The following is a 12,702-nucleotide window of genomic DNA, read 5'->3' as shown; positions in this document are numbered from 1 at the left end:
CTGCATGATAAACATTACAATTCATTGTTACACTGTGTTTCATAAAAAACGTATTAAAAATAATAATTTGTGATTAAGAAAAAATAACAATTTTGTGTTTTATATTAACTGCATGATTGACAGTTACACAATCCATGTTATACATTTGTTACCATTTTATTCAAATTCTGTAATTTGTTAACTGCATGATAATTAAAATGCATTTCGTTACATTTCATAAAAATATCAAAAGTTTTACAAATAGCAATTTGTGATTAATATAAACTAATAATTCCTTAATTTGTTAATTGTATAATAAATAATTACAACTTGTTACATTCTGTAATATTGAAAGCTTTAAAAGTACAGTTCCATGTTTTGTTGACTGCGTCATACAAATAGTTTGCGAATCCATGTTATGTATTCTACAAAAATATCAAAAGCTTTGAAAACAGCAATCCTTTTATTCTCTTTCATTTTGTTCCTGCCATAATCGGGCATGTCTCAAGTGCTCCAAAAACATCTATGAAAGAGAAAACTTGTTACACATATCTTATAATATCCAACTGTATCTGGATCGCAGCTATAATTCATGCAATGGTAACGGAACTCCTTGGCAAAAATAGTTTTGACCACACTTTTCGATATCTTGACAATGAAATACGACTGATGTATAGGAATGGCGCGACATAGAAGTTCGCCTACGGTAAATCGGAATAAAAATAGGCAACGGCAAGAATTTTAGTATGGTACAAGATTTTCATTTTCTTTAGAGTTGATTCCATTTATACAACTTTATTCAATAAGAAATATATTATTGCCAAATCCTTTGTATCAATTTTACATGTCAAATACGCTCATATTACATATATCCGGACAAAATTCGAAATAGGCTGAGAGGTAATATTATAAAAGCCCTCTATTGAAAATAATAAATATCGTAAAAGCTCAGACATAATTAAAATTTAAAACTAAATCAATAGGCAGCGCACAACGAGCCAAACAAACGAAAGGTTAGTGCTTTTTAAAAAAACCCAAATATACTAAATTACACAGTATATAGTATTTTCAAACGTTTCAGTTTACACCTCAGTAGAGAATGCACTCTATTTTATTTTTGAAAAAAGTTTTGGTACATTACATGGATTTAGCTATTAGATACAGATTTAAAAATAATTCTGTTGGATCAAAATAATTATGTAGAATGTTTAAGCGTTTATAACAATGAATGTTAAAATTTAAAAGTAAAAGTACCAAATGGTCATTATCGATCATGTCTATTTTTTAGATTAACATTATATTTTTGTACAAATAGACTGCTGAAATTTTTTGATTTTCCTGTAATAATTATGTTCTTTATTTGACTTTTACTTTTTTTTATTTTTATACTAATTTAGTCGCTTGTTTCTTTTAGTAAGTAATAAGAATTTCAGCGTTAACATTCTGATAGTTCAGTATAAATATTCTTCGTAATTATTTTCATGATATTCGAATAAAATTATTTTTAGATTTATATCTAAAATTTTAGATAAACTATTATTACATCGTTTTTTCTGTGTGATATTTTTAAGAGAATATGATAATTTCGTCCAAGGCAAAAGTAATATACGTTTATTGTTCTTTACAAACATGATTAAATTCCCAGTCTAAACGAGTTAACAAGAAACTCGGAATTTTGGTTTGAGATACACGCTGTACGAGGGAAGGCGCACATTCTCTATACCCGCGGGTTAAAGTTGAAGAGATGGTTTTAACCGCGAAATGAAGCCAGGGAGAAGGTCTCTTCTTCTCACGAAATGATTCCCCGTTGCTACGCTCGTTGGGATGAAGCTCGTTGCAAAGAAGAGAAGAAAAATCAGTTGATTAAATCCGAGACTTGGAGAACATCGGTCTGTCTAAGCGGCCACACGTGTCGGTGCTTAAAATAAAATCCGACGGGGGTGAATGGGGATTTATTGTACGCCATTAGATTTAGCGCGCGAATTAGAGGGATGAGTGGAAAATGGGAATCCTTTTGAGAATTTCTTTTCTCGACTAATTAGTCGACATTCCCAGCGCAGAGTTGTTTTAATGACACTATTGTTGGTTTTCGATACATTTCCCCTCTGAGAATCGTGTGTAATCGTGTGTGACGAGGGACGGCAGAATTCGATTTTACACACTGGGTCATGTAGATAAGAAAAATACGAGAATTCTCTGAGGAAAGGAAGAGAAGATAAGATTAAAAGCATTTGTTTCGAAAAGTACGAGAGACAAAACAGTAACACGAATAATTCTCTGTTTTTTACGAGGTGATTAATATTATACATTTACCGTCATTGTCGCCGTGAGACGTAGTCGCCAAGTTCAGCGTTGCAGACATAAAATGCTTTTTTTGTTTGTATATATATCTGCAACGTTTGTTGTAGCATGTTACCTGCAGAAACGTCCGCTTTAATTTTCTTAAAGGCAAGCGCTCTGAACAAATGTTCTACGTTTATTTACACTTTCAACAACAGTTCCTGTGATAATAAAAGCAACAGTGGTTGCGCCATTTTGTTCATACGGACTCAGTTCTTTTCCACTCAACGAGTCAGGACGAATCGCTCCAAGACTGAGACGTTGTTATTTATACTACACGTGCAAATCGAATAACAGCAAGAAGATTTCTTGTCTAAAAAGTAAAGAAAAGTAGTATTGTGTCTGTTTTTTTCCATTTTTCGAGAGATTCAGAAATGCAATTTTGTATAAGCGACGAGTATACAAAGTGTTCTAGACTTTTGTCTGTGAATTTTTTAACAAATATGAATTAGTAAATTTTCTCTCTTTCTCCTTTATTTATTATTATTATTATCTTCTTACTATTAATTTGGTTACCCATTTCTTTGTAATTTAGTGTAGTTGTATTTTCGTTTCGCGCTCGAAAGGATGTATTCCTATATAGCGCGTAATAAATAACAATATTTACGTATCTCTCTCAATTGCAATTTGTTTCAATTTTTTATTTGCATACGCTATTCACCATGCTACATTTTGTCTGTTTATTTTTATATAGTTTATACAGTCTGCGAAGTCTTTATTTTCAGTTAAAATTATTTTTGTTTTGTTTTACTATTTTTATTCTTTTGCTATTCACATATATACATATATTCATATACATTTTTTATTTCTTCGCTGTTATTTCCTTTTTACTTTTATGTTTTTAGAGAACACGTCTTGCCCTAGAATATGAACAAATGCTTCTATCTATCTGACTCTAAATTTTATTATAATGCAATTACGATGTTCAATTATTCTCATTAATTTAATACTTTTTAAAATTTAATTTTATATTGTAAAACTTTGTTTTTTTTTTATACATAATTTTAATTTATTTTATTAATTCTGTAAGAGTAAAATTTTATAATGTTGAAGTTGTTACATTTTGTGCTGCAATAATTAGAACATTTTACGTGATAAAAACGGATATAACAGTGGAATTTTATTTTATATCGCGTTACTAAATTTAGAGTGCCTCTATCTCATTCGAAAATAATGAGTTTATTACGGAGCTTTGAAATTTGCACTTTTAGCCGCAACTTGAACCCGCAGCTAAGGTTGCAATCGCGGTTTGGCATATTGCAAATTCTCGCGTGTCTCGACTTATTTTCTTCGCCATCTTGGCAGCTCGACAAAGAGCCTTGCCGAGAACATAGATAGCTCAACAGGTAGCTTTTAGAACCTCGCACTCTCCTCTCCTCTTCCTCCCTGCCGTATTTTTCTGCCGTTCTTTCATATTTTACATGCTGCGCAGGCGAGCTGTCACGCCTACACGCGTGGATTGCTCTTCGGCGTTGATACCTTCCACGCCACTTCATCCTTTGACATCGAATTCGATTGAATTTTGGCCAAACGCATACATGTATATCTCCACGAGCGCGATAAACGTGTTTAAATAAACTCTTTCGTTTACACGACATGTGTAAACGAAATGATTCGTTCGATTTGTTTATCGAATCGGACTATGATTTTACATAGCTGACTTTTTATAATTTAAACGCTTTGCGGTACATGTTTGATAATTATGTTTTGATGTTTTTTAGAATTTTATTTAAATGTAAAACATTCTGGTAAAAGTATAAGAATATTAATACAGAGATGTGCATAGAGAAATATAAACAAATTTCACTACTAAATAAAATTTAAAGGCACTAAAAAGGGCTAACTTCAAAGTTACGTATATCTATGAGAAAAATAATTATGAAGCGATATTTAAAAAAGCCTTTTAAGGATTAAAACCTGAACTTTTGAATGCTTTGAATCGTGTATCTTTATAGCAATTTTACTACAAACGACATTAATTTAAAGCGAAACTTTAAAAATTGAAAGGTGAACTTCAATTTTAATGACGTGTACGGGAAAAACAAATTTTTTTTCTACCTTTAATTATATTATAAAATATAATTTTTTTTCTTTAAAATGTTTTTTTAATCGATTACGTTAAGATTTTCTTTACTGAGCTATAACTCTTATGACGATTTAAAGTAAATAGCTTTCTTCAATTTTTTTTTCGATTTTATTTTAAATTAGTTTTGTTTATAGAGTAAAAATATTTCGTGATGTTCATACGCGTTGTAGAGATACGAGGTTTGAAACATTCAAAAATTGAGACTTCATACTTTGAAACGTGTTTTTAAATATCGATCTACGGCTATTTTTTTGCAAAGGTATATAACTTTGAATTTAATTCTTTTAGAGCTTATTTTAAGTGATGTATTGAGCAGCGTATTTGTAATGCCCTTCCACGATATACAGTTATTACATTTATTAAATCTTTTTTTCTTTCTCTACAAATTTGATGAAAACTCGATTTAAACTAACGCAGAATAGTCAATTATTTTTTTTACCAAAAAGGTTGAAGAGGTTTTGCGATATTAAATTGTTGCAAAAAAAAAAAGAATAAAAAGAATAAATGACAGTGTGGTAAATGTGGTAGAGATTGTTTGTATCACTGTTCCAATTTCACGTTTCGAGATCGAGCACGAATATGAATAGCAAAAAAAGGCACAGCTAATTATAGTTGCGTGCTCTCATTAATTGAACGATCAGCCGGCACTTCATTCGGCGATGCACAATTACACACACGATACACTTCGCACGAGTAAATCAATCGTGACTTGACGCTGAACGCTATGCAATCAAACGCGATTCGTTAAAAAAATAAAAAGGACAGCACATTTGACACGCACATTATTATAGACAATTTAAAAATTGTGTTTTTGTTCCATCGTCAATTTATTATTATACAGTTGTTTTCCGTTTTGATCAATGAATTTCACAATCAAAAGTCTCATTAATCCTTCGGAGTTGACGCCAAAAATCTGTAACACAGTACGAGTACAATCCATTATATACAAAGGATGCATTTAGGAAGACTATTAGCATTATTTATGTCATTCTTTATCGTTTATTAGATGTAAAACAAGAAATGACTCAAACAACGTTAATAATCTTCCTAAATGCACAAAAAATGACATAAGCTGCATAAATATAGCATAAGACCACAGGACTAATGATATGTAATTATGTAAATCATAAGACTATTTGTGGACTAATAAATATGTTAAATAAATCAATATGAAGATTTTATGCGATCTCATCTTATGTTATGCTATACTTATGCATTTTGTATGTTATAGCCGTGACTAACGCTGGGTCTGTAAGACTCATTTAATTTATATTAATTAAAATACACTAATTAATTTTAAAAAATTAAAATGACATAATTCGTATAAAAATGACGTCGTTATCTGGTTTTTATTTATGGATTACTAAGTGGATTTAATAGATTCTATCGTTAATTCCGGAAGGTTAAAGGAAGTAAAAAAATTCAAGACTTTTTGTTGTACTTGAAAATTGTTACAGCATACCCCTTCGATTTTTCATCGTAATTTCATACGTAACGTAATTCCGAACATTCTTCCTTAATTCTAACGCGTTTAATCTTAGGTAGATACATCGAAGTTGGAAAATGCTCCGCGAACGAAGGATTCCTCATCGTTATCTTGTTTTTTCATTTCAGTGAGTGATGAACGGCCATGTGATATTTCAGCGATGGTGTCATACTGCGCTTTGTTAGTAACGGTGTCAAAGTCACGTTCGTCCTCGCAGGATCTCGAAATCCTAAATGTCTCACATTCAGCTTGTCCGCCGCACCTTTCGACATTACTGGAGAATATTGCGATTGGTTGTATTAAAGAGACCGATGCTTTGTCCTCGTTGATGGAGTGTCTAGACTCTTTGTAACAGGTACGGAACGTCATGTACGACTCGCGTGATAAAAGTTCATCGTCACATATCCTCATTCCGTCAAGCTTGTCTTTGTACGAAACGTCCGTATGAGAGTCAATCACATACGTTAAGTTAGTGTTTTTACTTCTGCAAGATACGACGCTGTCCACCGAACTTGAATTCGACTCTATATTAATATAATTAATTAATGTGTAATTTGAAGCTTTTATTTAAATAATTTTTAGAAACTTTTGTTACTTTTAAATACAAAATAAAAAATCCGTAATTTTTTCATAACTTTTTAATTTTTTTTTGAAATATGTGTAATATATCCTTAAAGTTTTTCGCGTGCATGAAAAGAACTTCTGTTAAGATATTTAAAAATTCCGGTAGATACAGATACGAAAATAATTTTGTTGAACCAAATCAAAATAATTATGTGAAATTAAAATAGTTGCTAGAATGTAAGAATTTTTTGTAACATTGTTCATACTTGAGCGTTCCACATAATTATTTAAATTTTTAGATACTTCAACATAAAATAATTTTTTTCCGTGTTGGACCGTTTTTCAGACAATATTTTTAATGTTTTCGACGAATACAAAAGGTTTAACAAATTTCCTTTAGCTTAATACCTATCTCGCGTCGATCGAGGATCTCGTCCTCCAGACAATCGGAGTAAAATGGTGACGTTAAAGCATCGTTGTCCTTGCTGCGTGTCGTTCTCCTAATTCCCGAACTTGTTATCGCCTTGTTCCCCTCAGATAGTTCAGGTTCTTTGCAACGTGGCGATAGTCTTCGAAGAATACTTTCCTCGCTGAACGTGACTTCGCGCAAAGCACGATTCAGCTGTTCGATTAGATCTCGAATATAAGACAGCGTTGGGGTGTCACCCTCCTCCTCGCTAATCTTCGCAGCAATTCGTAGCTCCTCGAGGGCCTCTGTGTGAAACAGAGCTCATCTTAGGAAACGGTCGTGTATTGAACTTTCTTTCTATAATTGTACCCAACCATATCTATACAGGAAAGAACGGTTTTACTGAAGTATTTGTAAATTTAACTATTATACATGTAAATCTGACAATAATTTTGTTGCATAATTAAAATAATTATATAGATCGCTTAATCTTTATAAGACGGAAAAGCCATTATAGTGACGCTAAAACACTGCCATATTTTGAAGCAAGAAAAATAAATAATAAATTATAACAAATCTTACTCAAGAGAGAAAAAGCTCAGATTTTAAAGATAACTCTCCCCTCTTCTCTCTCTCTTTCTCTCTCTATGAAGATTAATTATTGATGATAATACTACGAAAGTTTCGATATTCTAATAATAGTTTTAGCATTCTGGATAATTATTTTGATGGTCTAAACAAAATTATTTTTAAATCTGTATCTAGTTCAATTTTTAGATACTTCAGCAAAATCATTTCTTTGTGTATTCAAGCGGCGAGCAAACCCAATATTTCTTAAAGCGTCACGTAATTTCAGAAAAGCAATTAAATATCATATATATCAAATATATTAAATTAAATTTTTTATATATATAAAATTTCAGAGGATATATATATATATATATTATTTTGATCTCATTTCTAGGATTCCTACTTCGTAGTTTTACCACACTTTCGTCATATCTTGGTTGTTTACAGATATTTCACCGTGGTCTACATTTTGACACTTTCTCACAGGCACAGTGAAATGAAAATTCCTCGTGATAAAACCGTCAACGTATACGTCAGAGAAAAGTATTATATTTTTCACTCCGTTTTCCTCTTTCTTTTTCTCTTTTCTTTTATGCAACTCAGTCACACAACTCTGGTATAACCAGATAAACCAGGTATTTCAGATATGTTTTTTCCAGTAATTCAGGTAGAACATAAACTTACGGAAAAACGTGCGTTATTTTTTTTAATAAAACATAAATGGTGAAAAGTCTTTACGCGATATTATAGCTTGGAATCATTCCGAAGGTTAGAATTTTGTTTTCAGAAAAAAAACAATGTTGAAATTCCAACAAAGAAGAAAGATATGTAATATCTCTAGCAATGGGACGTCTAACTATTTTCGCCCAGAAGATTTGTTCGAAATTGGGCCAAGAAGAAGAAAGAGATGCTCTTGGAAAGACTTGGAACAACAGTTTGAGAAATAGAGTCATCACCGGCGAAACGACCCAGCATCACCAGGCACTGCGCCCGCAGCAGGTCAGCATGGAAGGTCCACTTCTTCGAGTTTGCCTCCTCCGCGCATTCCCGGCACTGCGTCGCCTTGCGCAACGCCTTGACGTACTTCCCCGTCTCCAAATGGCAGCGTCCAATCTCATGGTGCACCCAAGCCCGCGGCACCGGATGGTCGACATGGATCGAAAGATTTTCCAAAGCACGTGCGGCAGCTTCCAGATGGCTGAAGCTGAGATGCACCTTGCCCAGAGTTACAAGAGCTTGTGATAGGAGAACGACGTCGTTGGTGCTCTTCGACAGGCGCACCATCATGGCGACATTGCTGCACGCTCGATCATGCCTTCCTAATGTCGTGTAGATCAAAGATAAATACCGATACGCCGATATTTTGTACCGGCAAGAATCCTCCAAGCTGCAAGATAATGTTAGCAAATCCTCAGCGAGTCTTAGGGAAGTCTTTATCTTGCCGGCTTTGAAATTAACTTTCAAGTTCTTCAGCATGGTATTGGCGCGACTATTGACATGCTTCAACGTCGTCCTGGATCGAATTAGTTTGGAAGTTAAGGATCCTAGCGCGGGGGAAATTTTATTGGAAGTCTTCTTATGATTACCGAGATATCTGAAAGAGGGATAAAATATCCTTTGATTAAAGCATCGAAATACTTAATAATATTCAAATTTTAAGTCATTAAAGATAAAGACTTTATGCCAAACTAAATTTCTATGGGATGGAATTAAGCGTCGTTTCATCGTTTACTTTAAACCGAGAAAAAACTTTATTTTCTTCAATTTTAATTTTAATTCAAATTTTATTTTAATGTAGACTGCAGTATTCATAATCGGTCATTTTTGAAGAATAAATGATTTGAATCAACAATGAAAATTAAAGATGAATCGTAAATAATAACAGAACAATTTTTTGAACACAGATTCGAACAATAAATATCTATAAAATTAATAATAATTTAAAATATAAGTCTGTAATTAATTACGATTTCAATCAAGATTAAAATAATTTACGACTATGAATTTCGGCTGAAAGAGCAGATACATTTATTTTTAAATGTCAAAAGATTGAAGTAATAGAAAATTGACTTAAAAAAATGTATAAAGAAACCTTTAATTGAAGTAAAGATACTATTGGAATATCTATTATCTACGTAAAATATAAAGGATTGGTCTACTTAAGGACACCGGTGATTATCGATAGATCGTCAAAAGATTTCGAAGTATCTCGCATTTTAAGCGCCACACACTCGTGACTCGAAGTCGCCTTCGAAATCGCGTCAGCTTTCGACGAACTTTTTTCCAAATTATTCCACGAGCTTATTGTAGCTGCGGTACGTCGTGCTGCCACACTGTGACTGCTATCGTGAGGACATACAATAGCTGCTCGATGATACAATACCAGCGCTGACTCGTATTCGCCACTGTAAAATTTATGTGAATGAATGTCTTAGTACTGATTAATTTTATATATACTTTTCATCAAGTTCTTTTATCATTATAATTTCTCAATAAGAGATTTGATGAATTATTTTAATACTCACATAATTATGAAGCTTTTATGTCATTAATTTAATATTAAATATTATCCCATCAAAATAGGATTTAATAATTGTACATATTTAATTCAATAATCGTTCTTTAATGTAAATATATTATATATATATATATATATTATATAATTGACAAAATGTGTTGTAATACTTAATTAGTCATGAAGCAATTATTAAATATTAATAAATATTATTTACTATTCTACCGATGTAGAATTTAATACAATTTTAATTTAAACATCTTTAATACACACACACATACACACACACGCACGTGCGTGTGTGTATGTGTAATAAAAGTATATGTGTATAAGATATAAAATAATTAATTCTACAGATATATTTAATTATTTGATAAGAACTTAATATTTAAAACATTTATTCAAAGATAAAACTTTCGGTAAAAATATATATGACTTAATAATATTTAATATTATAGCTTAAAACTGCGAAAAAGCCTCTATCGCTTTATTGATACAGAAATTAAGCCGCAGGCTGTTGAAGGGTTTTTTTTTAATCGAGGAAAGAGAAAATCTATTTGTAGAATTAAAACGCTCATGGCTATCCGCAAAAACTAAACATCGGCCGTTTATAAAGTGATATTCTTGTCGAATGTTCTTTCAGGAAAAGAGACATATTGGCAACATTTCCGATATTCCCCATGACCCATTTTTCTTAAATGCGACCGAAATGCTTATACCTTAGTGACAACAATGATAGTTAGTTACCGTAACGAACCGTTTAAATTTTAAATATTCGGAGCAGTAAAGTTATGCTACGTTTTATCGATAACAAATTCGCCTTGTTATATCTGATAAATTTACATAGTTAACGAAAATATTCATCAATATTTCTGTTTAAAATATTAGTAGATTAAACGCTGTAATTATCAATTTGTTAGAATACTTGTGATAAATGAAATAAAAATTATAATTAAGAAACAATTACGGAGCAATGTAATAGGAAACATTGCAATCGAGGAACTAAACAATCCTAAAATCAAAGTTTCTCTATACCAAACTTTCTTTATTTAATTCTTAGATAAAGTTTATTTAAGATAAAAATTATTTATAGAGGAACCTTTGAAAAACTTTTAGAAATAGGACAAATCAGGAATTTATTTGTAAATCGAAAATTAAAATGAATTCTTTTCGGATTCTCTGTGTTATCGTCTATTAACTCGCTTAGTTATTATTTATATTAAATATAAGTGAGTTCTTAATACTCTTACTTGAGGATATTAAGGATATATAATCGATAAGATTTCTTTTCGCACAGAAATTGTTTTTCATTACTTATACATGTCGATTAATCTTTATCCGCGTATATAATATTGACACGTTGGACGTAACCAAGTTAATAGGAATATATCGTGATCATTTCTACATATTCATGTGTGCAGATCCAATTTCCAGTTGAAAATTACAGAACGTCAAAGCGGCACAATGGCTCTTCCTCTCTCATTGTTATACACGTACACGTATACGCGATCCAATACGACCGCATGAAATTTTTTCAAAAACAAAAATATTTATGAGAAAATGTTCGGTGCTTAGATCTACATCACAGAAAAAGAGGGGAACAAAAGTACAAGTAAAGGGTTAATGCGCTTTTGATGTAACCCCGAAAACGCGGCGATCGATTTTTAGAATTATTCAACATAGGACCCTCGAGACTAACGTTACGCTCACGTCAAATTAGCTAAGCTAATCGAAAGTCATGAAATATGAAGTGCGATTAATACCGTCCAGTATTCAATATCAGATATTGATTACTCTACCGTTGGCACAACTCGTCCGCTTGGTGATGTAGTGCTTGTGCATACTGCCGATTATTTCCATGAGACAGTTTCAAAACGCTAGTCTTTATCTGAAGACGCGCACGACTCTCCGCGTTCTCCACGGTCTGCTTGGTGACATCGAGATCGGGCACGGTGCTGTTGAGCTTCCATCTGGCAGAGGTAGCCATTCACATCGCCGATTCCGTATCCGTGAGTTTGCCTGATCGAAGATATTCGCAATTTGTTTTTCAGGCGGAAACCTCTCGCAACCAATTTCGCTCGTTCAAAATCGATTTTCTATACTACACAATACGATATATCACACTGGGTTACGTTCCAAAACGTACCTGCAGTAATCAAAACTCTGTATTTTACATGTTATGGCATGTAATATGTTTTAGAACAACCCTAAGAGAAAAGTTTTTCATATTTGTGATTTATAATTGAATTGTAAAATAATTGTGGAGCATACTTTGTTTGTACCTTATTGCTAAAAATAGAATTATAACCGTTTTCAGGAAGAGTCATACATATATATACATATATATTATTTTTAGTAGATATAATTACATAAATATAATTATATAATTATTAATGTAAATACATATAATTGTTATTACTAACGTTATAGGTAATAATTATAAAATAGAACGACTAATCATAATATTTTAATATGCATAAATACAAAGATCCAAAAACTTTTCTGTCAGTTTACGTTCTGTTTGTGACATAAATAATTATTATGTTAACCTGATTGTATAAGAGCGTAATTATATTTACCCATGTGCATATCAACTATTTATTACCTATATACATAAACAAATTATCTTATTGTGTTTTCTATATATGTCATCGGTAAATATTTTCTTTATTAAATTATATGTTAAGGTGACTTTATGAGATAAATTCTGATAATTGATAAATATAATTCTCCTATAAAGGGGATAAACACTA

At 31.8% G+C, this 12,702-nt stretch overlaps 1 protein-coding gene across 1 annotated transcript; it reads right to left on the bottom strand.

The window, feature by feature from the left end:
- Positions 1 to 5,213: 5,213 nt before the first annotated feature.
- LOC108773235 (tetratricopeptide repeat protein 25) lies at positions 5,214 to 11,936 on the bottom strand. The gene is made up of 6 exons (XM_018538979.1): positions 11,749 to 11,936; positions 9,594 to 9,839; positions 8,391 to 9,028; positions 6,864 to 7,169; positions 5,868 to 6,415; positions 5,214 to 5,318 (listed from the first exon to the last, which is right to left on the bottom strand). The coding sequence occupies exons 1-5, from the start codon at positions 11,934 to 11,936 to the stop codon at positions 5,943 to 5,945; spliced, it is 1,851 nt and encodes a 616-aa protein (XP_018394481.1). The 3' UTR covers positions 5,214 to 5,318; positions 5,868 to 5,942.
- Positions 11,937 to 12,702: the final 766 nt, after the last annotated feature.

Source organism: Cyphomyrmex costatus, unplaced genomic scaffold (assembly GCF_001594065.2).
Source record: "Cyphomyrmex costatus isolate MS0001 unplaced genomic scaffold, Ccosl1.0 scaffold20, whole genome shotgun sequence".
Taxonomy (NCBI): domain Eukaryota; kingdom Metazoa; phylum Arthropoda; class Insecta; order Hymenoptera; family Formicidae; genus Cyphomyrmex; species Cyphomyrmex costatus.
Note: the sequence above shows the minus strand (reverse complement) of the source record. Positions and strands in the feature narration are given on the sequence as shown.

Coding starts and splice junctions, on each gene's coding strand:
- LOC108773235 (XM_018538979.1), bottom strand. CDS start 11,936: ATGGCTACCTCTGCCAGATGGAAGCTCAACAGCACCGTGCCCGATCTC. Junction 9,840..11,748: donor GCGGACGAGTTGTGCCAACG/GTAGAGTAATCA, acceptor TAAATTTTACAG/TGGCGAATACGAGTCAGCGC. Junction 7,170..8,390: donor GATGCTGGGTCGTTTCGCCG/GTGATGACTCTA, acceptor TGTTTCACACAG/AGGCCCTCGAGGAGCTACGA.